The sequence below is a fragment of the Anarhichas minor genome, unplaced genomic scaffold (assembly GCF_050575085.1).
Source record: "Anarhichas minor isolate MPS153535 unplaced genomic scaffold, ASM5057508v1 ptg000014l, whole genome shotgun sequence".
NCBI classification, from domain to species: Eukaryota; Metazoa; Chordata; class Actinopteri; order Perciformes; family Anarhichadidae; genus Anarhichas; species Anarhichas minor.
The window spans coordinates 435,001-460,473 of NW_027466460.1; the positions used below are offsets into that span (position 1 = coordinate 435,001).

The 25,473-nt window shown below is 44.9% G+C and overlaps 1 protein-coding gene across 3 annotated transcripts in view; it reads right to left on the bottom strand.

Moving 5' to 3' along the window:
- Positions 1 to 25,473, bottom strand: part of slit2 (slit homolog 2 (Drosophila)) — an 83,707-nt gene that overhangs the window by 53,408 nt on the left and 4,826 nt on the right. For all 3 annotated transcript variants that reach the window (XM_076091860.1, XM_076091859.1, XM_076091858.1), the window contains exon 4: positions 18,517 to 18,588. In XM_076091860.1, coding sequence (XP_075947975.1) covers positions 18,517 to 18,588 — 72 coding nt within the window. The remainder of the gene's footprint in view (positions 1 to 18,516; positions 18,589 to 25,473) is intronic.

The window sequence follows — 25,473 nt, forward strand, 5'->3', positions numbered from 1 at the left end:
ACACACACACACACACTCACACACACACACTGAAAGAGAAGATGCTTGTGTAATAGAGACAGACAGAAGGGTAATCCCAATTTCATTTTTCCAGAAGGGTAGTGGATTAGAAGAGGATTAGGACAGTATCATGACAAGATTATGACACACATGAAGCTCTGCTGCACTAAGCCCATTACTGCCTTTTCTGCCTTTTGTCTGTCTGTGTCTGTGTGTGTGTGTGTGTGTGTGTGTGCGCGCAATTGAGTGAATGAATGCGTGCTTCGATACATTCTACAGGATAGAGACGTGTAGAGCCTGCTGTTAGGCTCTTTTCCTTGGGGAGGGGAGCGAGCGTATGTGAGGGGAAACGCGTGTGTGTGTGTGTGTGTGTGTGTGTGTTCGGGGGGGTTGTGTTGGGTTTGAGGGGTTCAGATGCTGATGCTTCATACCACATGTGGGTCACAGCTTCTGCCCCCCCCCCCAGGGCTTTGGGTGCGGTCAAAAATTGGAAAGGAGACGAGCAGCATCGGTGGTCTTGAAATCCGCATTGGTGATCAAGGTTCACTGAGCTTTTTGGCGAGATGGGAGGTACGCCTCGCACGGGGCAAAGCCGGGGGGGGGGTTCAGCCGTGGTTCAGTCACTCGTGAGCGAATCGCAATCATTTGGAGGAAATGGAAGACTGCTGCGAGAAGACCACGGCAAACGAGCCGCAGGAGCGCTCTCAACCTGGCTCCGGACTTTGTGACTGGGTAGAGTGACGGCGAGGGGAGCTGTTAAGTTTATGGGCTATGTGAGAAGGCAGCAACGACGGGTCTGACAGTGTGTTGTTATTTTTGGTCCGGGGTTCTTAGGTAACTAAAGAACAGACAGACAGAAGGGCAGGCTGGGGGTCAAAAGACCGGAGAGTGGAAAGTTAAAGGGCCAAGCTCTAGCTGGTAATTTCATATCATGTATATTTTATGTTCACGTTTTCAGATCCCATCCAGTCTGCATTTCATTTTCTCCACCAGGGGGATCATGCGATCGATCGCGGGTGTCCGTGCGTGAGTGTGCGTCGCTGTGTCTGTCCACGGCTAATCTTGCATGCAGCACATTGCCTGTTTTATACTGCCATTGACTGTCTGATTGACTCCTCACTAACTACTCTTAAATTGGCCCGCATAAGTGAGTTTAATTTAGTTTTTGGCAAGAATGTATGAGAGATAGAGAGAGGCCCCTTTCACGCAGAGATTCCGCAATACTGCCTTTAAAAAAATATATATAAATAGACATATACACATATATATATATATAAACTCCTACTCCTACTATTCCTATTACATTTAGTCAATAAAAAATAAAATTAATTATTATCTGCTTTACAGGTCCTGGTAATTGTTCATGCTGTGCTTTTCCTATTATGACAAGTCAAAAAGGTCATATATATGTTCTGTTCACAGCTACAAGCTCATTGTTGATGTCAACTTGCGCTCTGGGAAACAGTGGTTGGAAATTCTCCTACATTTTATAGACATTTAATGGATTCATAAAATCAAAAAATGACAGATTAATGAATCAAAAATGATAATTAGATGCAGATGGTGCTGCATTAACGGCTTGTTGTGTATTTAAGCGTCTGAGTTTCTGACAGTGGGACAGCAAACTCAGAGAGAGTGAGAGCACAAAAGCAACGCGAGAGGGTTGGGGGGGGGCATGTTATGACATCAGATGTCGTTAACCAATTAGACGGGGTGTTGCAGGAGAGCGGTTCCAGCAGCCACTAAAAGCCTTTGTGTCACTGACCTCAGGAAGAGAGAATTCAATAACAAACCGTCTCCCCTTTCTTTTCTCCCCCCCCCTCCTCGTCCTTTCTTTCGCCGACAGCCACTTCAGCGATGGCCGCCTTTGTCCTCCTCCGAGAGCTCTGGCCCTTATTTACGTTGAGCCGAGCGGAGCTGCCCGTCTGGAGTAAGAAACCTTACACTGTGTGTCAAGGCCGCGGATTGTTTGCTGGGTCGCTGCCGGGTTTCCACATGACCAGATTAGCAATTAGCCTTAATGAGCTTCGGTCAAAAGGTGAGGGCGCACAACGATATGATTGGGAGATTTGAATTGGGTGGAAAAAAAAAAAGGTTAAGCGACACTTGAGCCAAACTAAAGCGAAGAGTCCAAGTACCTGCTCGGGAAAAGATCACTAGTCTACTGATGATGAAACAGGCTTCTGTTGAAGACAGATTTGCAGTATGTCTGTGTTACAATTCATGACAGAGGGCGAAATCTCTGTCTTTGAAACCCTCTTGTTCATGTGAAAAGACAATCTGTCTCAGAGCTTACTCTCAGAAACACACACACACAAGTGTAGCTAGAACAGCTGAGCTTTAGATTGCTCCAAAATCCCCTGTGACCGTGGGTTTGGGTCAGAGGGGTGAAATAAACTTACCACCTGCTACTGGTAGTCCACACACACACACACGCACACACACACACACACACACACACACACACACACACACGCGCACACACACTTTGCCCTAACATCTGCCACTGCAGTCCCTTGTGCTTTGCCAACACCGGAAACTTTCAGACTAATAGTCGCAGCTCCAGGCGGTGCGTACGGTTTCCCAGCTTTTTAATGGCCGTTCGTCTTACATCATTAATGCGTATCAATCACCGTAAACACATGCGGGGCCGCCCGCGCGCACATGCAGCAGGATGTGTATCACTGAGCTGTGAATAACAGAGCTGAGAGCCTCTGCAGTGAGTATTGAGCTGTTGGAGTTCAGAGGCAGAGAGCAGAGAGGTGGACAGGGAGTTGCGCACATACAAGTGTCCAGCCCACATAGAAGTAAACGACACCAGAACACAGTTGCAGTGTGTGAAGCATAACTTTAAGGCTGATATTTTCTGATCACTTGTTTTCTCCAATCAACAGTATAAAACCCAAAGTTTACTGTTTCATAATTGAAGAATATCAGAAAATCCTCACAGTGTAGGAGCTGGAACCAAAGAATGTTTAGCATTTGTGTTTGAAAAATGAATGTACCAATGGGCCAACTACCAATAGAGGTGAAGTCCCGCCCCTTCCGGTGTCCTCTATGGGACCTTATTTTGGAAAAACAATGTGTACAGACTGTTAAACAGTTATCTGGTCCAGCTTAAATTGCTCCATAAACTGCACATGTGATGTTTGTCAATTTAAAAGATGATTTTGCACGTCAGGAAAGTCGTAAAACTGAATACGTAAGTATAAAACTGTGAAAATACGTAATTAGAAAGACCGCAGACCCAAAATTCACTTAAGCGTGAGCACACTGAAGCTACGATGCCTTTGTCTTTATGCAACAGCATGTACTCACAGCAACAACGGGTCTCGCTCATTCTTTCACTTCTACTCCAATAAAAAGAGTCGCTGGATAAAAACACATCCGTTAAGAAAATGTCACATTTGTGCGTGGATATAGCTCAGTTAGCTAGCTAGCTAGCAAGCCAAGGTAACGAACGTGTTGGTGACGCACATTGTGCAAGATGTAGTTCACTGATCACTTCCACACAAAACGTAATCGTACTACGACAAATCTATGACAAACTGCGCCTTTCTTGACATCGAAAATTCTCTTTTAAATAAACAAGCATCCTTTGTGTAATTCATGGGGCAATTCAAATATAAATATATATCTCCAAGAAATATTTGCCTCTTACCGTTGACTATTGTAAACATTTTTCCCCCCAAACAATGGGGGAAACCGGAAAACATTAAATGGAATTCAGTGGCACCTGAATCACATCTCAAACTAAGTATTTTCTCTACAGTTTGTACCTGCAATGAACCTGAATCAAATTATTGACGATGTGTTCGTAGTTTATTATGGTCCTACTAAACATCAACATCTTTAACCATAAATATCTGGTGCTTCTGACACGGTTTCATGGTCTCTAGTCAATAATATGTGTGTGTGATGAAGAGACACCAATGGGCCAAACGCATGCACACACAAACAAGTACACACACAAGTGGTCATGGAGGACAATCAGCGATCAAACGTCCAGCGCCTCTCGTCTGACTCCCTTTCATCTCTGCATGCTAATTAACCTTGACCTGAAACCTCCCAGCGCTTAATTGCTACCATGGAAACGGCTGCCATTTGTAGAACGCACACACTCACACACACACCAAATGCAGGGTTCAATTAGACCCATCTATTCTGCTTGACTTGCAACAGTCATCGCCATCAGCCCGTCAGTTATCACCTGTCTCTGTCTGTTTCTGCCTCGTCGACTCATAGAGATGAAGAGGAGCTGGAGGCGGGAAGGGAGGAAGAGGAGGAGGAGGAGAGGACATACAAGAGTGTACAAGGACATGAAAAATAGAAATAGGTGAGGCTCTGCAGTGGCGGAAAAAGTCTAAAGAAAAACAACTAGGGCTGTCCTCGAACAAAGAAATCTAAGTCGACTAACGTTTTTCTTTTGACAAGCCGATTGGTTGATTCAACGGATCTGTAAAAAACAGTTTCTCCACAAGCAATTGCACAAAAGCACCACTTTAAATATTTTGTTTAACAGAGATGTGCTGATACAATCTTTGGGAAATAAGTCATTCATCATGAAAAAAGCAAAAAAACACGACTAATCGAACAAAGATAGGGCAGCCCTGAACACAACCTAAAACAGCACCTCATTACAAGCAAAAGTCCTCCACTCAAATTCAAGTTGTATCCCCTAAATGTACTTTAAGTGTCAAAAGTAGAAGTACTTGTTCTGCAGTGAAATGTCTCCTGTGACGGTTGCTATATATAATATTAGTAAATTGTTAATACTGTGTAGTAATAATGTGTAAGTAGCATTTTAGTAAAAAATTCTGGATAAAAAGAGCAATATTTAAAAATGTATAACGATGTGTGACAAAGAAAAGCTAAATTACTTTTAATGATCTTTGCTTTTTCTGGTGAAATGTTGGATAATTGTATTTCTTTGGACCTTGAACCATTATTTAAATGAATCCATGTGAGACGTTTAGAGGGGAAATGGTTAATAAAAAACGAGTAAATGTTTAAAGAAATTGAGGTAAAAAGTAAAACATTTTCCTCTGAAACGTAGTGGAGTACAAATTTAAAGTGACATTAAATAAATAAATAAAAAACGACTGTACCTAAAGGGGTACAGTACTACAATGCTGAGAATTTGGCAACACAGAAAAAAAGAAAACTTCAAAAAGAAAGTAAATGAGAGAGTTTGAAGGTAAAAGGAGTCACAGAGGGAGAAAAGCAGCCCAGTTGAAGTGCTATAAAAACCAGCCAAGCCAACCCGATGGCTGCTATCTCCGGGAGAGAGGCCACTGAGAGAAACAAAGCAGGAGATGGAAGCGCCGCCATTATTTTAGAAATGCAGAGTAAAGTATCTCCCTCCCCCTTCTTAGGCAGGATGACACACCGGGACAGTGACATACTCACACCTGCGTAGGAGTTTGGTTCAAATGAGGCCCGTCACGCCTCCGACGCTGACCTTACGAACCCGCATGGGACCAGCATGCTGCGCTCGCACAACGCTGGTCTTATTACTGGTGGGCTTTAGTCTGAACATGCAGGTTGTCAAGGGGTAATGTATTGTGGTTAATAACCCTTTCCTCTCCTCCCTCCTTCCCTCCTCTCTTTTCCTCCCACTTTCCATATTCCAGGTGCTTAAGACCAGAGGAATTCTGCTCCTGGGGGTCATGACACACACACACTTTATATTACACTCATATCATCCTAATCTCACCACTACGCCTCTAGCTTGCCTCAAAGGGAAGTTGACTGCATGGCCGCTGGTTTATTTGGGGCCACTTTGGATAGCGTTGATCTCATCTAAAACCAGTATGAAGCTACAGCGTGTCATCTGAGTTGAAGACGAAAAGTTAGATGTCTTTAAGACACAAAAAGTTTCGTCAGACTCTTCAGAGTCTTGTTAACTTCTGCAAAACTGAAATATCAATTCTGGTCATTTACTTTTATATTTTATGAAGGAAAAGTTTGTGTGCAGCTGTTTGAACAAGATGCAAACACAGATGCGTTCGAGCAGTTTGAAGAAAACAAAAAGATTTTTGCAGAAAAGCGTGTTTTTAACAATAATTACGGTAATGTTCATGTATCCTATGTTGGAAAAGTTTTCGTGCAGATGTTTGTGTGAAGACAAATTCACAGTGATGCATCTGTCTGTGTAGAAATCATAGACTTTATATAAAAAGTGGACGTCGCCCATTGGTTTGTGGACTGCCGTTTTGAAGCCTCGGCCGTCGCATTGTTAGATTTTGGCCGTCACCATCTTGTTTTTTTGCAACCGGTGAACAGAAGTGACCATATTTGGACTGAGGAGTGAAGTAAAGACGCCGCATACGTCACAAGGTAGCCCCGCCCTAAAGCATACTCTGCTTTATGGTCTATTTCACTCTAAATGGACCATTTCATGCTGTATTGAAGAAGACTTGAAACTAGAGATTGAGACCATAAACTCATGTTTACAATGTTTACTGAGGTAATAAATCAAGAGAGAAGTAGAGTCATTTTCTCATAGACTTCTATACAATCTGACTTCTTTTTACAGGAGTCGCCCCCTGATGGCCATTAGAGAGAATGCAAGTTCAAGACACATTGGCCTCAGTTTTCAACAAAAAAAAATCACCAGATGCACCTGAGATGGTCGGGTTATTTTGGTGAATCAAAAATATTTAACTTCTCTCCAGGTATAGGAGTTTTTTGTTTCTTCAGCAGGAATAATGGGCAGGCCGACAGTCAGTTTGACGTAGAGAATAATATGGGAACAAACATGGGAATCAATGGAAATAGAAGTTTCACTAAAAACAGGGAATTCAACGCTCTTTTCCTCCACAGACCCAGAGCTAACGCTGCCCAGCACTGTATAACAGGGATTCAACAAGAACAAGACGATATCCTCAGCTGCTAAGATGTCTGGGAAACACCAACTGTTACCTAGCGGGTCACTACGACGACGCTGACAGGAATCTACTGTGCACTGTTGAACGCACACGCACTGACAGAAACCCACCCACCCGGAGCGCCGCTTGTAATTATAAGAGCTGTAAAACAGGCTGACATCATAGCCTTGGGTCACTCATTCCCTCGACTGACTGTCTTTCAAACTTTGTGTGTGTGTGTGTGTGTGTTTTCAAAAGTAAATTGTCCAGGTGTTTAGGCTCCACTAACTTTCACTGCTACCTTCTGTCCGTAACAACCTGGAACATCCCCGCCCCTCTTCAAAATGCAACTTTATTTTCTGCCTGACTTGCTACGGAAACACTGCTCCACACACACACACACATATACACACATATACACACACACAGACCTTCCGTACACACACTCACAAAATAACTAAACAAAGATCTCATAGTCATAGTGGAGATAGCAACAGATGAAAGCTATAAGAGGAAAAGAGAAAAAACGAATTGGGGGGAAATGAAGACGTCAATATCAATTTTGCCAGAATTTTGAATGAAGACAAATTCTAAGAAAAGAAAAAGCTGCTGCTACAATGAGATGAGACAGATGGGGAACAAAACCCATTTGTAGTCCAGAAAAAGAAAAAAAGAAAAAGTCGACATAAAGAGCTTCAACGATGAAAAACATTGAGAGAGCAAATTGTTAAAATTCCTCTCTCTGAACTCATAGATTTGTCCTCCAATGAGCTGTCAGGACGCAGGAGACCCCGGCTTCTAATACCTGACCTCTGAACTCAGGAACAGGAAGAAACCTGCACGCGCACACACACATTTCCTTCTCTGTGTCTCCCTTTGTTTCCCGTCCTCCGTGTCTCTGCACGTCTGCCAATAGTCCGTAATTCAATTTCTCTCGACGATGAGGATCTGTCTTTGTGTTCCCGTCGCACCGAACCCCTCGTGGAGTTTTGCGACCAGGCCCGAACACACAAACGAGAGGAGAGGGCCTCCTCAGCGTGTGAAATATTTAAGAGGGCTAGGATGAAAAAACGCTGTGTTTTGTTTTTGTGAAAGAGTGAAGAGACAGAGAGAGTGAGAGAGCGTAAACCACAAAAGCTCTCCTCCGACTCGGCACATTTAGGCCCATTTAGGCCCATTTAGAGGCAACACACTTGCAAGAGAGCGAGACGGGAGAGAGGGCGAAGACAGGAAGCACGTGAGCCCCAGTCATTGTTATTACAAGAGGTAGAAAGAGACGAACGGACGGAGAAAAAGAGAACGAGTGTGAGGAGGAAGGAGTGATGCGATATAATCAGAGTCCTGACTTGTCTTTGCATAGTTTAGACGATCAGATGGCTGCTTCATCCTGCGTTACCCAATCTTCCTGGCATCCTGTGTGTGTTCGGTGTGTGTGTGCGTGTGTGCTCCCGCCTGACACTTGCCGAGAGGTCAGAGTTCTTAAGAGCAGCCGTCCAATTACTGGTGGGCATGGCGTTACCGTAGAGATGAGAGAAAGCTGTAATTGGATAATGACACATCAGGGTTGGAACCTGTCATTAGACACTCGCGAGGACAAATATACATAAGCACTCGGGTATGTGTGCACACACACACACACACACACACACACACACACACACACAGGTCGGGTACCAACCTGTGATTACAAACCTGCTGATCTATCACCAGCCTGCAGCTACACAGCTACATCACACTTTCTCTCTCTCTCTGTCTCTTCACAAAGCCTCCATGCTTTCATCTCTGACTGACGGCAACATTGATACGTTTTCATTTCAACTCTGTATCTATGGCAAGTTAGTTTTACATTTCATTCTAAAGCAGGCAATTCACTTAAAGTGACAGCAGCTGATGTGTTGAGGGTCTGTTTCTGCCCCCCCGCCCCGAGTCCTCACATTATGTAAACATAGTGCGTTTTAATGAGCCTGGGTCGCCGTGGTCACCTCAAACACACTCAGCTTTTGGTGAAATAATGTGAGAGCCTCTAAACTTGTGAGCAACATCTCTGGGAGGGAATCGCTGGTCAGCTCCCAGTTTCCTCTCTCGGGTTTCCTACTGCATCCGTAGCCTGGATGAGGGTCTTGCATAAGCCTCTCAAAACCAATGTGTTAGGCCCGGGGGAGAGAGATGACTGAAGACTGAAGAGAAAGGTGCTGGAAAGAGAAAAGGAAGATAATAGAGGAGTAGGGGAGAGAGAGAGACGAGAAGGGGAAGAAAATGGGGGCGCAAAAAAAAAAAAAAAAAAAAAAAAAAAAAAAAAAGACCAAGCGAGCGGGGGGGGGGGGGGGGCGGAGAGGGAGGGTAGGAGAGGTTTTCTTTTGTGGCGGTTGGAGAGTGACAGGGGTGCCAATGGAGTGGCCGGCGATGACGGTCGCACTGGAGAATGCCGGCTATGCCAGTGGAGTGGCACTAATGGAGCCGGAGAGGGGATGCAGTTGCCTGCCCTGGAGGAGGGATATTGTGCGACTGGACAAGGCGGCTTGACACGGAGCCAAGATGGAGGATTAGAGGAGGAGGGAGGGAGGCGCCCGGGGCAGGGAGAGACAGCCATGTTAGGTCTGCTGACTGATTGACATAAACTGAAACCTCTCTGTCTACCATTTGACTGGCGAGACTGTGTGAGCGCTCAAAGTTTCTGGTCTTTGTTCTAGTTTGTGTGCAGCCGGAGTGAGTTTTTTCTGCGTGGATCAGCATTAATAACTCCTTGAAATAGAGTTGAGCACTCGTCAAAGTTGTTAAAATGGCTTCCACAGACTGACAGTATGATATAAGCAGTATCATCCATAATGTATGAAAGAAATTGGTTTGTGGACGGCCGTTTTGAGGCCTTTTTTTAAACTCAGAGGTTAGCAACATTTGATGACAGTTGCACTGGCACACCGCTGTCATTGAAATCAGATCAAATCCCAGCCGCACAAATTTCAGTGTAAAACTCTCAAAACTGAACAACCAAGGATGTTTCAGTCAAATAAGGGTTGAATGATGGTTTCAAGAATGTTGGGCTGCACAGTATGTAACTCGTCTCCCCACCACCTTGTACACAAAACATGCACACACACACACACTCTCTCTGATGCACACAGCGAGCGGGGGTCAATATTGCTGAGTGGCTGTGATTAGGGTGAGTAGAGAAGCGTTGCATGATGAATTGTCCCGATTACTCCATAATCCCATCCTATAATTCACCGGACCGGGCCGACTCATCCATCAACACAGGGCCCGGATCCATACCCTGCAGATACCCTGGAGGGGGAAACCTCCGTATAGGGACATGGAGACCAGATGAAGACGAAGAGGAAATTGCAGGAAATCAGCATGCGACGCACCGGCGTCAACATTGTATTATCAGGTTAAGCACAGAGGCTAAAGTGGGTGAGGAGAGGGGAGAGGGGAGAGGAAGCAGACGCGAGAGGAACGGAGAGGATGCGGGATGATTTAGCTGCTCCGTTGGGAGGTATTACCGCACACGGTGACCCTTAATCGCAAACCAGCGAGGTGAGGAAACGCTTTGATGATCCAGGAGACCTCACACGCACAAGTAGATTCACACACTGTCGTAATACCTGCTTCCAGGTAAGCTCTTCCTGGCGTTAGCTAGGTATGCAATCCCCCCCCCCCCCCCCCCCTCTCCCAGTAAGCCACACTCAGGTTACGCACTTCTTTCTGACAGACACGCTGGCTCCAGGCTTCAGGCTACCTGCCATCTACAGTAAGTACTGACATACCTCTCTCCTCTCCTTTCCACATGACTCTCCCCTCTAGCTCTCCTCCTTCTCCCCGTCCCTCGCTTTCTACTTTTTTCTTCCTTTTCTCAATAGAGAAAACATCTCTGTCTTCACCTGGGTAAATTCCCCCCCCCCCCTGTTCTTTTTTTCCACACCATTTAAGAGAGCAAACACATCTCTAATCTTTCCTTTAAACACCCTTCATTCATTCTGTCTGTATCCACCCCTCCACTCTCTCTGTGTCTCTTTTTCCAGGCGTGACTTGTCGTCCCGTAATCTGATGGGCAAAACGCCGTTCCTGCTGGCACGTCCATTATCCTGGATAATGTATCTCGTATCTCGTTCGGGTTGACATTGATGCTCCCCGACCTTTCACCTGTGAGCTCTGAACTTTGACACTCACACACCCTGGGCGACAGCTGATTAATTGAACTGAGCCACGTAAAACGGAAATGTGTTTGGAGATTGAACAAGAGAAATTTATTTCAAAGTTATACACCTGATATGTTCAGTTTTTCAGGTTTTCTTTTTTTATTGTTTACTGTTTATCAGATGTATTTTGAAAGCAATCATTTCTTAACATTTAATAATATTAAAGTATCAGAAGAAAAAAAAATGTAGTTGAACTTTAAAGTCATATATGGTAAATATTACAGGACTGTATATGTTTTCATATACAGTCCTGTAATATATATGTTTTCATATACAGTACTGTGAGTAAAAGAAGTGTTTTTTTCCTTTAATGCCGTTGCGAGACAAAGTGAGTTAGTTTTAGGACAAGAAAAAAAGGACATTTATATTTCTCATGAACGAAGACATTAGGATTTAATTAGGACCAACAAGGGTGTTTTAATCTGAGTTTCTCCACAAACAATCACATGAAAGCACCACTTTGAGAAACAAGTTTGCCAGAGATATGTATGTTGCCTTTTGCTTTTTTCCAACATGAAAAAAGCATAAAAAATGACTAATCAAAGAAATCTTAGTCCACTGAGACCAAATTGACGGATTAGATGGCGGCCTTGGATTTAATGCTCTTCTTCATGTTGACATAATCATGACGCTTGGACAGCTGTGATTTGTGAGGAGAGTGGACTGCACATGGACTACAGACTCTTTACATGATAAATAAGATAATATAAATCCTTATTGTCCTTTAACACATATTCTTGTCTTGCTTCACCTGCTCCAAACTATTGATTTCTTAGTCTAATCTTTATAGAATGACAACCTCTGAGCACAACAAACTACAGCCTCCGAAATGATCACAAGAAACGAACATTTCAGCCTTCTTGAAAGCAGGATGTATAGCAGGACCTTTAGCTAGGTGTACCTACAAACCTGTGTTTTTAAGTGCTACCGTGTCCATTTAAAATAAATAAATAAAGTTCATAGTGAAAAAGAAAAGCTGAACAAAGCAGCTCAGCAAAATCCACAAGCACACACACACACACACACGCTTCGTGGGCCCCATGCAGGAACAAGTTAGCTCTAGCCGTGGTAAAAGTCGAGTGGGGCGTTTCATATCTTTACATTCTGTCTGTGTAACATCATCTTTTGTGCTGGTGCCCTCTGAATAATGCCAGTTGGGCTTTTGTCGAGCCCTCTCCGAACCGCTCGAGCATGAATTACGGCATTGTGTCGGGATCTGAATGGCAGAAATCACTTCTTAGGAATGAGTGGCCTTGAGCAATCCAGATAGGCGGTCGAGTGATTCACACGATGGCAAGGCGAGTGAGTCACTGACACTCAACACCTCAACGCGCTGTTCTAACCGTCGGTTTGCACTCGAGGTGAGTTGTAACGTTGCGCGCGGACGACATGAGACAACACAAAAACTGGACCGCGGGAAAGAGAAATTAAATAAATCACTTTTCCTGTTTGGCTGGATGCGATCTGCGTGATCCAAGAGGGCTAATGAAAGCATTTTATTGGACATTATGTCTTTGTATGTGCTGAAAAGATCTGTGTGTGTGTGTGTGTGTGTGTGTGTGTGTGTGTGTGTGTGTGTGTGTGTGTGTGTGTGGGAGAGAGAGAGAGAGACCGTTTTTATATCTTTTAAAGTGCATTCAGAGAAACGGGAGGGGGCAGGAAATATTGCTGAATGGTAAAGCGGTGTGTTTGTGCCAGGAGAGAGAGAGAGAGAGAGAGAGAGAGAGAGAGAGAGAGAGAGAGAGAGAGAGAGAGAGAGAGAGAGAGAGGCCCATCCACAGACGCCTCAGGCTCCAAAGGCTTAACTTCATTTCCTTGGACAGACATAATGGCAGATATTTGCATTTCCTATGTACACAAAGTCAGTGGCCGAATATCTCCTCATGCAAAACACTGCAACTAACCATGCCAGCAGATACTGATCTTTTTTTAAAGGCAGCAAAACCAAATAATCCCCTTCAACATCGTCTGGAATAACCAGAAGCAGGACTTTCGTATTTTTGTTATTTTTCCTTTTCCCCCCATGAGCATCACAAAAGGGTCAGTATGGCCTTGATGTGAGTGGAAGAGGTTAGCTTCAAAGATAACAGTGCATCAAATGATTGGAAGAGATGAGAGAGTATGAACTTTTCACTAATCTACTGAGTCCTGTACCGTTTAGGTTTCCCTGACATCCATCCAGCATCCAGCATCCCAACACCCTTCGGGGGCTGATCACACCGAGATACGTGGCCTCTCAAAAACTGCCTCAGCGAAGCACCTCGGGCCAAACGGCGTGGAGCTGGGTTTTGTGCGCAACGGATCATATGTGACTAACAGAAACTGGATAATATGCTCGTTCACTGCATCCAACATGAAATTGCAGCAACATGAGATTTGAATTCCCCCTTCCCTCTCACACACTCTAGCCCCACCACGTCTACCGCCATCGGTAAAGTAGTAAATCTAGCCTCTTGCTTGATTTGATTGGCTGTCTAGGGCAAGTGTGACATTGACGAGCGGCACGACTCCACACCTGGCGCTAAAAAGTGAAAATTATTCGAACTTTTATGTGCTAAAAAGACGTATAGGGGAAAATGGTTTTGTGGATTTTTTTGTCCTTTTCCAAGAGACTTTGTTGCCAGTCTGTACAGAGCCTCACATAAATACATATGTGCAAAAATAGGCTACATCATACACCACAACATACCTACATGAAATCAGTGTATCCGCAAGGTTGCAACATGTTCATACCTCATGCATCTGGAAAACATTCACTGACAACATATCTTATCTGTTTTCTTAAATGAGTCATATGCCCAGTTCACATATACAACAGTACTAGTACAGGATGTGTTTACTGACATTTAGACGATCCTTTCCATAATTCATCTTTCACTAACCTTAACCAAAGTGAATTTTGTTGCCTACACCTAACCACCGAACCCCTCGATCTCTAGAGTCAAAGTCCTGCACTTTGTATGAACACCATCGACTCTGAACACAGGTCTATGTTCACTACAATAAATCTGCCACAGAACACGATCCTCGCAGCAGAATACACGCATAACTTCATAAGGTCTTCTCCCAAAATGTGCCTCTCCATTATAGTAAACAATGAAATGACTTCACTCCAAACTTGGTTAACAATATGTGATTGGACAACTTTTATGTATTCAATACATAATCCTTGTCACATTGAATTGTTGTTCGTAGAATGTGGTCGATCACGTTGGTCTCACAGTAAAGTTCTAAATGCTACAAGTTTGATCCTAGAATATAAAACATTCCCGCCTTTGGAGGATCCACGGCTGTTACAAGTTTCATTTGTCATGATTTCTGTTAATGAGTGGGAGGACCCCCCCCCCCCCTCACTTCTACATATAAATCACCTCCTGCTTAGATCTCCTGACTGGAACATTCTTCACCTTTTGACCTCTGGGAGGGCCCAGAAGTCGTCGTCACTGTGGCAACTAAAATCGCCCAAAACTGTCTTAATTTAAAAAAGCATGATTTGCTCAGAGAAGAAATGTTCATCTCTTCCACCTTTGACCCCCTCTCTTCCTCTTCCTCCTCGTCCTCCTCCCTCCGTGTCGGCTAACTGTCGACACGCTGGGAAAGCCCACATCTTCTGAAAGACGCCTGTGCTCTTGTGACCATTGTGCTGAGCCTGTCGCCTCGGCCGAGGTGGTACGCGCGTGCGTGCGCGCGCGCGCGTGTGTGTGTGTGTGTGTCAGGGTTAAGCTCTCACCGAAGACAAAGCCACAACCTTCGAGGCTGCTAAGCAACAATGCTGCCTGGTAAAGCCTCATCAGGGCACCGTTTAGCAGAGGATTAGGGACTATTACACACATAAACACGCACGCACAAAATCGGAGCCTCATGAACTCATCAATTCAAACCCCAGGCCGCTTTAACTCCGGTTTAATGTCTGCATTTTCCTCCTCTCAATCAGCTTGTCCATATTGACTCTCCGTCAGAGGAAGGATGAAGGACAGAGGCACAACTCACTTTCCTTCAATTTCTTTTCCTCTATCTCTCACTTCTTCGACGCTCAAGCAAATAAACAAAAAGCCAAAGTTTTAATTAACGGCCTCGACTCGACACAAAACACAGAGAGACACGCGGTGACCGAGTAATTGGGAAAAACTGTTGCCGAGGGACGTTTGTCAGAAGCGGCCGAGCGCCGTAATAGCGCACATTAAATACACACAAACACTGTCCCATCAATCTAGCCTCATACTCAGGCATAACCCGACTGTTCATCTGTGGAAGCAGTGACCCATTCTCTTATCCTCCCATCACCCCATCCCTTCATCAACCCCCTCTTTCATCTCTCCCTCTTTCATCTCTCTACTGATTTCTGTCCAGCAAAGAGGGAAGAGAGAGAGAGAGAGAGAGAGAGAGAGAGAGAGAGAGAGAGTTGGTGGGGAAATGAAAAAAAGAGAAGAAACTCGACACAAATAAATGTGTTCACCGTCGACAGCGTGTCATCTGCATAGAGATGGAAAACAATCGTGTCGTACTGAATAATAAAATAATAAAAGGAGCTTCATGATAGAAGTGTAAGAATTGAATCTGGAATCACTGATTGTGCTGCACTTGTTTCTCTTCCTGGTATCTTTGCATCGTATGAAATAAATAATAATATAAATATTATTATATTGTAAATTACAGAGGAATTAAATGTCCTGAAGAAGCCTGTGATATGTGAAAATAATAAAATAAGTTTTGGGTGTTAATAATAATTCATTTGTGAAATTGCATATTTTTAAGTCAAAAACCTTCACATTTTCTTGGGGAGGACCCCCAAACCTCGTATTGATAACTCAGCGGACAAATTGCATCAAAACTACTTCAGAGGGTATTTGCATTGCATATAGTCACTCAGCAGAGAACACACTGAACTGAAAAGCACTTGCCATAAAAAATGATATGAAAATAAAGTGCATATTGTGTTCTCATTGTGTCACTGAACACTTCTTTAATAAAATGCACATTTGAAAATAAAAATACATACTGTATTCTTTTCTCATTGTTTTACTGACCACTCTTAACTTACATGTAGATGTCATAAACATCATATGAAATAAAGTGCATTCAGTAAAGTGTCTGGGTTCTTCCCATTTATGTCCCAATCCTACAGGTTGAGTTCTTAGTAACTCTGACATTTCCCAGCCTGTACGACTCTCGTGCCGTTGTGCCGTGATGTGGTGTGACGTGGTCATAACAATCGACTCGGTGGTCTAGTCGTCTAACATCACACGACGGGGCTACTCTCTCTCTCTGCAGGGGGAGCAATGTTTTGATACATTTCATAATCCTCTTCATAAATCCTGGGCACATAGTATCCACGGCCCTACAGTATACGGCCGCTTGCTTGTGACACGCCATGTTGTGATTTTGGCCGAATCATGTGACAGGCCGGGAGGCCGCTGGCCTTAGCTTAGAAGGAAATAGGCAACATCTAGTGTTCCAGGAGCGGAGGAGGAGGCTGTTTGACACACACACAGGGATTCGAGGCAATTTAAAGGACATTTTAAATCTGTTTAAAACGGGGACATATCGATACTTTATCGTTTTAAATAATATCGCGATAGTTATTATCAAAATATATCGACTATTAAAATCGAATTGTGTTTCAGTTGACTTGACCAAACACCAAATGTCATAGAGGATGCAAACCCAGGTCAGTAAGTATGTCACACTTGTAAAAAAAACAAATGTTGACATAATTGACATAATCGAGGCAGAAATAATGGCATATCTCACACCTGACCTCAGTTTAATTCAGCCCTCAGAACCCGAAACCACGGTGCTGAGCAAAGGTTAAAGAATCCAGCACGCATTCACACTCACACACACACACACACACAAACACACAGATTTTTCCAAAGCCCCAAAAGAGTGAAAACATAATTTTCATAATAGCAGGTTGAGCAAGTGTTTATTTATAGCAGTACTGTCGCAAGAACCAAAGTGGGTCCGGTTTCGCACATACTTTCTGACCTCGCTGTCAAACCTAACAAGATTCCACTTCGGAGGTTCTCAAGGGTTTCTTGTTGTGTTTTCTCAAAATATAAATACACTGTCGGGGGTGTAGAAGTAGACATAAGAATATTGACCACAAATATTGTTGGCTAAGCCTCCGTGGTTGCCGTTCATTCTGAATGACTCCTGTACGTCTGACGGATCTGCTCGGAGCTTTTGTGGCTGCAACGGCGCCAGCTTGGCAAGTTTTTTTTCTTCCTGATTGTCATTTAGCAACTTTCTCTTGAGTTTTCTTTCTTTCTCTGCCTACAGTTGATTTATATCGTACTATATTTGGCTGTGTAAAAAACAACAACAATTCTAACACAACATAATGAATGCTGTTATGCTGAATGAAGTGTGTGTGTTCGGTGAAGACGTGCAGCAGATGAGGGACCCGAAACACACACAGAGAGAGGCCGCTTGTCTGCGACAGCTGAGCAGAGAGCATTATATCCCAGTTGTATTTTTACCTCGGCCCACACGCTGAGCAATATGCCAACTCTTGGCCTTGAGAAACTCACACACACACACACACACATGCAGAAAAACAGACGCACGCCTTCAGACACGACAGGTCGAGTCCCAGCCAACCGCCGTAGAGGCCGCAGAACATAAACAACTTTCACACACTCTCTGAATCATCTGAGCATTTCAATATTGTTTCAGATAAATATATTCAGCCACACGTATAAATATATGTGACCATAATTATTCCCCGGGACCACAAACGGCCGTGACGGGAAGGCATTTCCCACAGTCTTTAGCAGCGCTGCCGCCCGGCCCGACGCTGCTGGAAATCCACAGCTCGGTTTACAGTGCAGATGCTCGGCCTGAGAGCGAGGATGGGGCTCGACGGCAACAAGCGGCGGTTCACCGGTTTGGAGGCAAACTGGAACGTTTTATGTTCTGTAACTGAAACCGCCTGCGAAGTGTAACTTCAGGAGAGAAACCTGTTTCTGTGTTTCGCTGCTTATGTCTCCCTTGATCCGGCATGCTCACTTTCTCCTCTCCATCCGCACACACACACACACACACACACACACACATGTCTCTCCCAGTGGGCAGCAGCTGTTGGAGTGCTAATCTCCATCAGCTACTGAACTGGCTTCTATGGAGAGGGCCACGTAAAATCGTCTCCCTCGCTCCTTCAGCCAGAGTGAGACCACGCGGCTGCGTCACCGAGAAAACAGGATATTTTGTTCTGTGCTTTACAACGTCCGTCACATATATCAGTATGTATATAACATACGTCTGTGACCTGCACGAGCTTGTGGGGGATGCACACAAACGCACCATCGCAACAATTCATCTGTATGATCTCAGGCCCGTGAGGAAAATGAACAATATTTCAGTTAACAATGCAGAGTGATGGATAGAGAGAGAGAGAGAGAGAGAGAGAGAGAGAGAGAGAGAGAGAGAAATAAAAAAACAGCACTTACAGTCTGTAAAGCTTTGTCGTTCCCAGGAAAAGCAGCTCGGGGAAGACGGCCAGATTATTCCGATTCAGGCGCCTGGAAAAACACAGCATAAATTAGGGGAATAAACTCTTCGTATCCACTTCCAGACAGTGTGGGCGAAGCGGTTACATGTGCGTATGATTAGCTTTTTAAGGTGAGATTTGTGTTTCCTGAGCATCATATCAAATTAGGTTGTATGTGTTTTGATTGTAACAATAGTTAGAGGAGGCATGCAAGGAGCGAGGAGATTGATGGAGACATTAAAAACATGTTCATGGACGGATACGCAAAAAAACAGACTCCGGGTTTAGCCCTGATTTAAGAGGTGCAACATGGATGCCAGACAAACAGTGAACTCGAGAAGGACTAAAGGAAGGCGAGGGGGGGGGGGAGAAGACGAGAGAAGGGGTTCAAATGAAGGGGAGGTGTGTGTGTGGGGGGGGGGGGGGGGGGGGGGGCTTTTTTCTTTCTCTTTTTTTTACCACAAAGGCGAAGGAGAGGAGATGATGTGGGAAAAACAAACAGGCAGTCTGGCCGGGCTACCGAATGTGTGAAAAGGACCCCACTGAGTAAACAAGGCCCTCACAGGGGAAGAACTCACAACAACCCGTCATCACGCACCCCCACACGCACCCACACACACACGCACACACACAGAAGAGTTGAGTTTAATAGTCTGGGTGCGATCATTTAACCCTGGTTGAGTGGATTGAAGAGGTTTGCGTGTGTGCGTATGTGTGTGTGAGTGTGTGCGTGTGGTTGTGCCTTAATGTGAGTCAGAGGAGTGACACAATGAGCGACACACTGCTGAAACAGTTTAACCCTGACACACACACACACACACACACACACACACACATTGACAGGCCCGGCGACGTATGCCGCGCCGGCTGCTACTGGAGGAGAATGACAAGAGGAAAGGATAAAATGAAGGATGGAGGCCGGATGAAGGAGTGACTTCAAACTAATAAGAAAAGCCACTGACAGTACACACATTTACACACAGGAACACACAGATTCAAGAAACACCACGGACTTTACTCAAACACAGAACTCCATTCAAAACCTCTCTTCAAGTCTCTCAATGGCCTAACCTTCGTCTTTCACCTCTTCCTGCTTCACTAGGTGAGGACTGATAACGTCAGCCCCTCTGTCCCCATGTTCCACCCACAAAGTGCACAAACGTGCTCGCGCGCGCCCATTCGCACTCCGCGGTTACATCAGAGGCTGCTTAAATATTTAACGTCCCGCAGAACGGTGTTCCTGAATTATTCACCGCTCTTCCGTTAACGCCGGCTCTGGCGGCTAAGAGCCCCATGTGGTCCCGTGGAGAGGCGCACTCCTCCTGCGGGCCCTGCCCAGCCGTGAGCGCCCCGTTAGTGGGCAAGACCTCCCCTGGGTGAGCGCACGGACTGGTGCTGGAGGTGGGGAGGAGGGATCAGGACGGAGGGGAGGTGGGGGGGGTATGAGCTCATTCTCTTAAAATAGATGCAATGCTGTCAGACTAGGAGACTGAGCGAATGAAGTAAAGATAAGGACCAGAACCAGTCTGGTTCCACTAAGGTGTCGCACATTTATTCATAATTTTTCTCAGAACTGTGTGATTATTTCATTATATGTTAACACTTTAACCACCATGGCCGGCTTAATTTAGAGTCATAAAAGTAACGTGAGGCAGATGAATCAGTCATCGATGCTTCGTTATCCCTTAGAGAAGAAAGCGTAACTTGTTCACTCCGCCTCCTTTGGGACGCATTTGCAAAATTAAAGCCCAAAAATAATTGTTAATTGCTTCATTGAGTGCTTGAAGGCTAATTCATGAAATCGATGACTGATTCATCATTTTATGAATTGGCCTTCACGCACTCAATGAAGCAATTATCAATTATTTTTGTGCTTTAATTTGAATGATAATGAAGCATTCATGTTAGGGCTGGGCGATGAGTCACATTCTGTTTTTGTCCAACAGTCAAAGCTATAGCCTACATTCGAAAAAATAATGCGCCGTAATTCTTAGAAATTCCCACAAAATCATTTTGTATGTTATGCATCTAATCGCGAGCGAACGAAGTATAGGGACCCACACGGGGCCGGTGATAGGGGCGGTGGAGGGGTCAAACAAAAAGTGATTCCTAAACTTAACTAAGCTGTGAAGACGGAAGTTTATTTTGAAAATACCGTATGCTTGTAACGAGCGTAAATTGACACGAGTTGCTGGATATCGTAGGAAAACCCACGAAAAATGAGGATTAACCTTTTTGTAAGATGTCGTACGAACCGTTATATGGAGGATAAGTTGATTGTCTTTCAATCGAATCATATCGTCTACATTGATAATAACAAGCATACCGACTCAAATTTCTCATTTCACATTTTGCACTGACATTCTTAATTAAATGAGAAAATACTCAGTACTTTTCATTTGTCAGGTATTTACCAGAAAGCATGCTGTATCGTGATACATGTCCTTATCGAGATATGAAATGACTTATATCTGGATAGAAGATTTTTGCCGTACCGCACAGCACTGATTCATGTCACAACAACCTCTGCAGATGAAGTCTAATGAGGTCACTCCTTCAGCCACTCCACTTAATAAACCAGCTCGAAAAAAAGCCCAAGAGCCCAAGATGACGTCTGTCAAACAGTTAAAAACACAAGATGTTGAATTTACATTGACATAGAAGAAAAAGCAGCACATTCTCACAGTTGAAGAAGTGGAACCAGATATTGTTTTGATACTATTTCATGATACATTTTGAAGTTTTTTATTTAATATCAAAATTGTTGTGGATTTATTTTCGTCATTGACTACCGCACAGACAAGATCTGCCCCAAACGTTTATTTAAAATATATATCAAATATCTGGCATCATTGTTATGAGTAACTTTATGAGTAACTCAAATATCAAACAGCTTGTGTAAACTTAGGTACCTATAACATGAACATGGAACATGGAACATGGTGACTCAGCACAGTCAGTTCGGCTTTAAGGTTCGGTGTTAAGGATCTGTACTAAAAACCTCTAATGTCCATCTAAAAGTACCGACTGCCTCTGACTCAAGCAATCTAGTCCTCAAAAGTGATATATAGTGGTTTGTTTCATGGACCTGAAGGAATGCATCATTCTGTGTGTGTGTGTGTGTGTGTGTGTGTGTGTGTGTGTGTGTGTGTGTGTGTGTGTGTGTGTGTGTGTGTGCACATAAACACCCTCAGAGCACTCCCACAGTCGTGATTCATTAGTCAGAGTCTGGCTGAAAGTGAATGAAGACTGAGTCGCCAGTAGTCTGAGGTGTGAGAGTCGATCCAACGAGCTAATGTCACACTGCAGCGTGGTGATAATCCCTGCAATCATAAACAGATGCTGGAGGGCCGCAAACCACACAGTAAACACACACACACACACATGCATAGCCACACAAACATAAAATACAGAAAGACACACACACTCCCAACACCTCACGGCCTTGTAGATGTGTGGTACTACAGGTTTGCAGGCTGGCAGGGAAGGAAATAACAAACCACCTCAGAATCCAATTATTACTCCAGCGATGCCACTGCTTCCATAATACACATTTTACACCACACACACACACACACACACACACACACACACAGTACTGTTACCATAGTTATATCCCAAACCTTGTGGACATTTCCGTGACCCAGAGAAACCGTCTCTATTCCAAAGAAAACCGCTTCAAACTGACCACTGTGAGTGTGTATCTACTGCAACGGTTTGTGTATTTGTTCCACAGCTGGTGCAGTGAACCACCATCCACCAGACTTTCACACGCTCCAATCTGATATCTGTTATTTAGTGACAGACACCGTAACTGGCCTAAACACACAGCAATGAAATCCAAAAATCGATCACATTCAGCGCCGTTGAAGAGCTTTTTCCCTGAATTTTTGAGCATTCGAGCAACTGTTTACCGACAGATATAACACAAGTTGGCAGCTGCAGGGACCCTCAGCAAAACATCGATCAGAAATTACCTTTTTTTTTAGACAGAACAGTAGTTATAGTAGTTAAAATGTTTTGCGGGCAGATGATTTCAAGCTCAGTCACTCAATAAAAATAATAATTAAAAACGTTTATACACATAATTTATCGCTTATCCAGCACTTTACTTTGAAATCCATATCCTGCTTTCCAGCCTCGCTGTTGCGATTATCTCCTGATAGTCACATTGTCTAAATATTACAACTCGATCACTTAGCTTGAGGTTTAATTATCTCGTTTGTGATCGCCGTTGACAGACACGTCTTTCTACCTGTACACAGCTATTCATCGCCACTGAAATAATCTGTGACGGTGCCATCACTCAATTACAGGCTAATCATCTGAGGCTTTATCTCACCGCAGAGTCTCAATACCTGTAATTACTGTTTCCTTTCTCTTTGCATCTGTGTGGCTAATATCATCTCCGATCTCGCGGGCTTTGAATTGGATAGGGGGACTATAAACCAGTGAGAGGAGGATAAGAGGATCAGGAAGTTTCTATTCTTCATCATCTACAGGGAGAGAGAGGGAGGAATGTATGACATTCCTATCGGCGCAGGACAATAGAGAAAGAGAGAGAAGAAGATGGGTGGGTACGGGAGAAAAACAAGAGGAGAGGTGAAAGCATGAATGAAGTGTGAGTGGCTGTAAGGGGGGGGGGGGGGTGAAGATAACAACCTGTACTGACAGAGCAGCCTTGCGCAAGTTAATGCGCATGCACGAGTGTGTCCATACCCATACGTGTGTTGTGACATGCCTATCTCCACCCCCACCCCCCCACAGCCATTGCCCCACACCTGACCCCAACCGGCCCAGCCCTGCAGGGCCTGTCGCAAAAAAAAAGGGGGTGAGAAGAGGAACCGTTCTCCACCACCGTGGGGGGCAGTCACTGCGGATCCGTCAGGCCAGCTTAGGGCACTCTCCTCCGGGCAGCGGTGCCCAGCAGGCGCCCCTCCAGACCCCCAGAGAACGGAGGCCTTTGAAATGAGCCCCCCGAGACTCCAGACTCCGGAGACGTGCCATTGTCCGGCGCCTGCAGGGGGGGGGCATTGATGACTCCGTCTCCACCTTTGTGTTTGTGAACATGCCACGCCAGAGATGCTGAATTAAGAGTTGAAAGCCCCTCGCGAGGACACCAGAGAAACAGCCACGTTGTGTCGGAAAGTTAGCCGCTTGTCAGAGGCGTTTGTTGCCATCAGATTCAAGATGGAAACTTTTTCTGCTCCCGGTGTTTACAGCGTACAGTCTACATTGTATGTGCAAGTGTGTGTTCCTGTGCTCACATGAGATTCTACACTCACCAGAGTGCACCATCTCTTTGCACGGAGGGAAATCGCTAAAAGAGTTGACTGCTATACGCAGTGAAACAGTGAAATATTGCCCTCTTTGTGTGCAGCTCAGGGCAGGAATTCCCAGACCTGCTTATCTGGACAGAACCCAGCATCGGTCACATGAGTAGCAGATTCCTTATAGCCGTTCATATAGAGCAGCTCTCGCTTTGTCAACAAAGAGCAGCCGCAGGGCAGCGGAGAGCGGAGAGGAAACCAGGCACGACATGCCCAAGACTAGAGCAGCCGGGGGGATCGTGACACTTCGTCCTATTTTATCCCGGCCTCTCCTGAAGAATTCACCCAAAACAGCTATCGATGAACTAACCTTCGTTCGATTTAGTGCTGCATGTGCGTCTGTGTTCAGGTGGATATCTCTGTGTGTATTAAGGTGATGTCTGTGTTTTTGTAAACCTGTGTGTGAGCGGCGCAGATTTTTTATTTTTTTTATGTGCCTTTAATTAAAAGCTTGTCTCTGAGCCTCCTCAGACTCGGTCACAGCCTGCTGCATTCCAGTGTGTCATTGGCTGGCAGTCGGGCCGCATATCACACAAACACCCACGTATACGAAACGGCTCGCACATCAAGCAAAGTTGACAGCCGACACAATGGACATATCAGCAGTCAGGGGTCCGCATCCCCCCCCGTCTGTCTCACTCTCTCACACACTACCAAGACTTAATTATGCCATAACTGCCTCAGGGTCGGATGCTGAATGCCAGTGATTCCCCGGGCCAACGCCATAACAACCTCTGGCTGTTCACTCAGCCACTGCACCGTGACTCGATTGCAAAACTTCCCTCTTGGAGTTAGACGTTGGCAGCCGCACATCATGACGGTCAGGTTAAACATTTATGAAGACACACAGATGGGGGGGAGGGGCTTAAACGCCACCAGGTCAAGACCATTGATGTATAAAGAGAATTGGATACAGTGTCGGAGGAGGGGACTCCTTAATTCCTATAAAAGTTGCTCAGTGGCGCATTAAGCAAATAAAGTTTGGTTTCCGGGTATAGAATTCAGATGAAAATACTAGTGTTTGTACTGGGAAGTTGATTTACCTAAAAAAAAATGATCTGCTGAGTTACAGATGTCTCTTTCCCAATGCAAGTCTACCAGACAAAGTATTTTTGGGCCCCATGGCATCACATGAAGGACCCGGGACATTGTAATTCCACCGTTTGGCCACTATGTAAAATTTTCTTTAAAGCCAGGGCACTCTTCCTGGAGAAAATTGGTCTCAAACACCTTTAAGAGACTGCCCCAGGCCAAAAATACTAAAATAGAACACGGCGAAATCTTTGGTCGTCAGTCCAAGACAAGCCCACTGATTTCCAGCTTTGATGATCCATCCATCCATCCATTTTCCTCCGCTTATCCGGGGTCGGGTCGCGGTGGCAACCGGCCAAGCAGGCTGACCCAGACTTCCCTCTCACCGGCAACATGTTCCAGCTCATTCTGGGGGATCCCGAGGCGTTCCCAGGCCAGCTGGGAGATGTAATCCCTCCAGCGTGTTCTGGGTCTTCCCCGGGGTCTCTTCCCAGTTGGACGTGCCTGGAAAACCTCCAGTGGGAGGCGTCCAGGAGGCATCCTAATTAGATGCC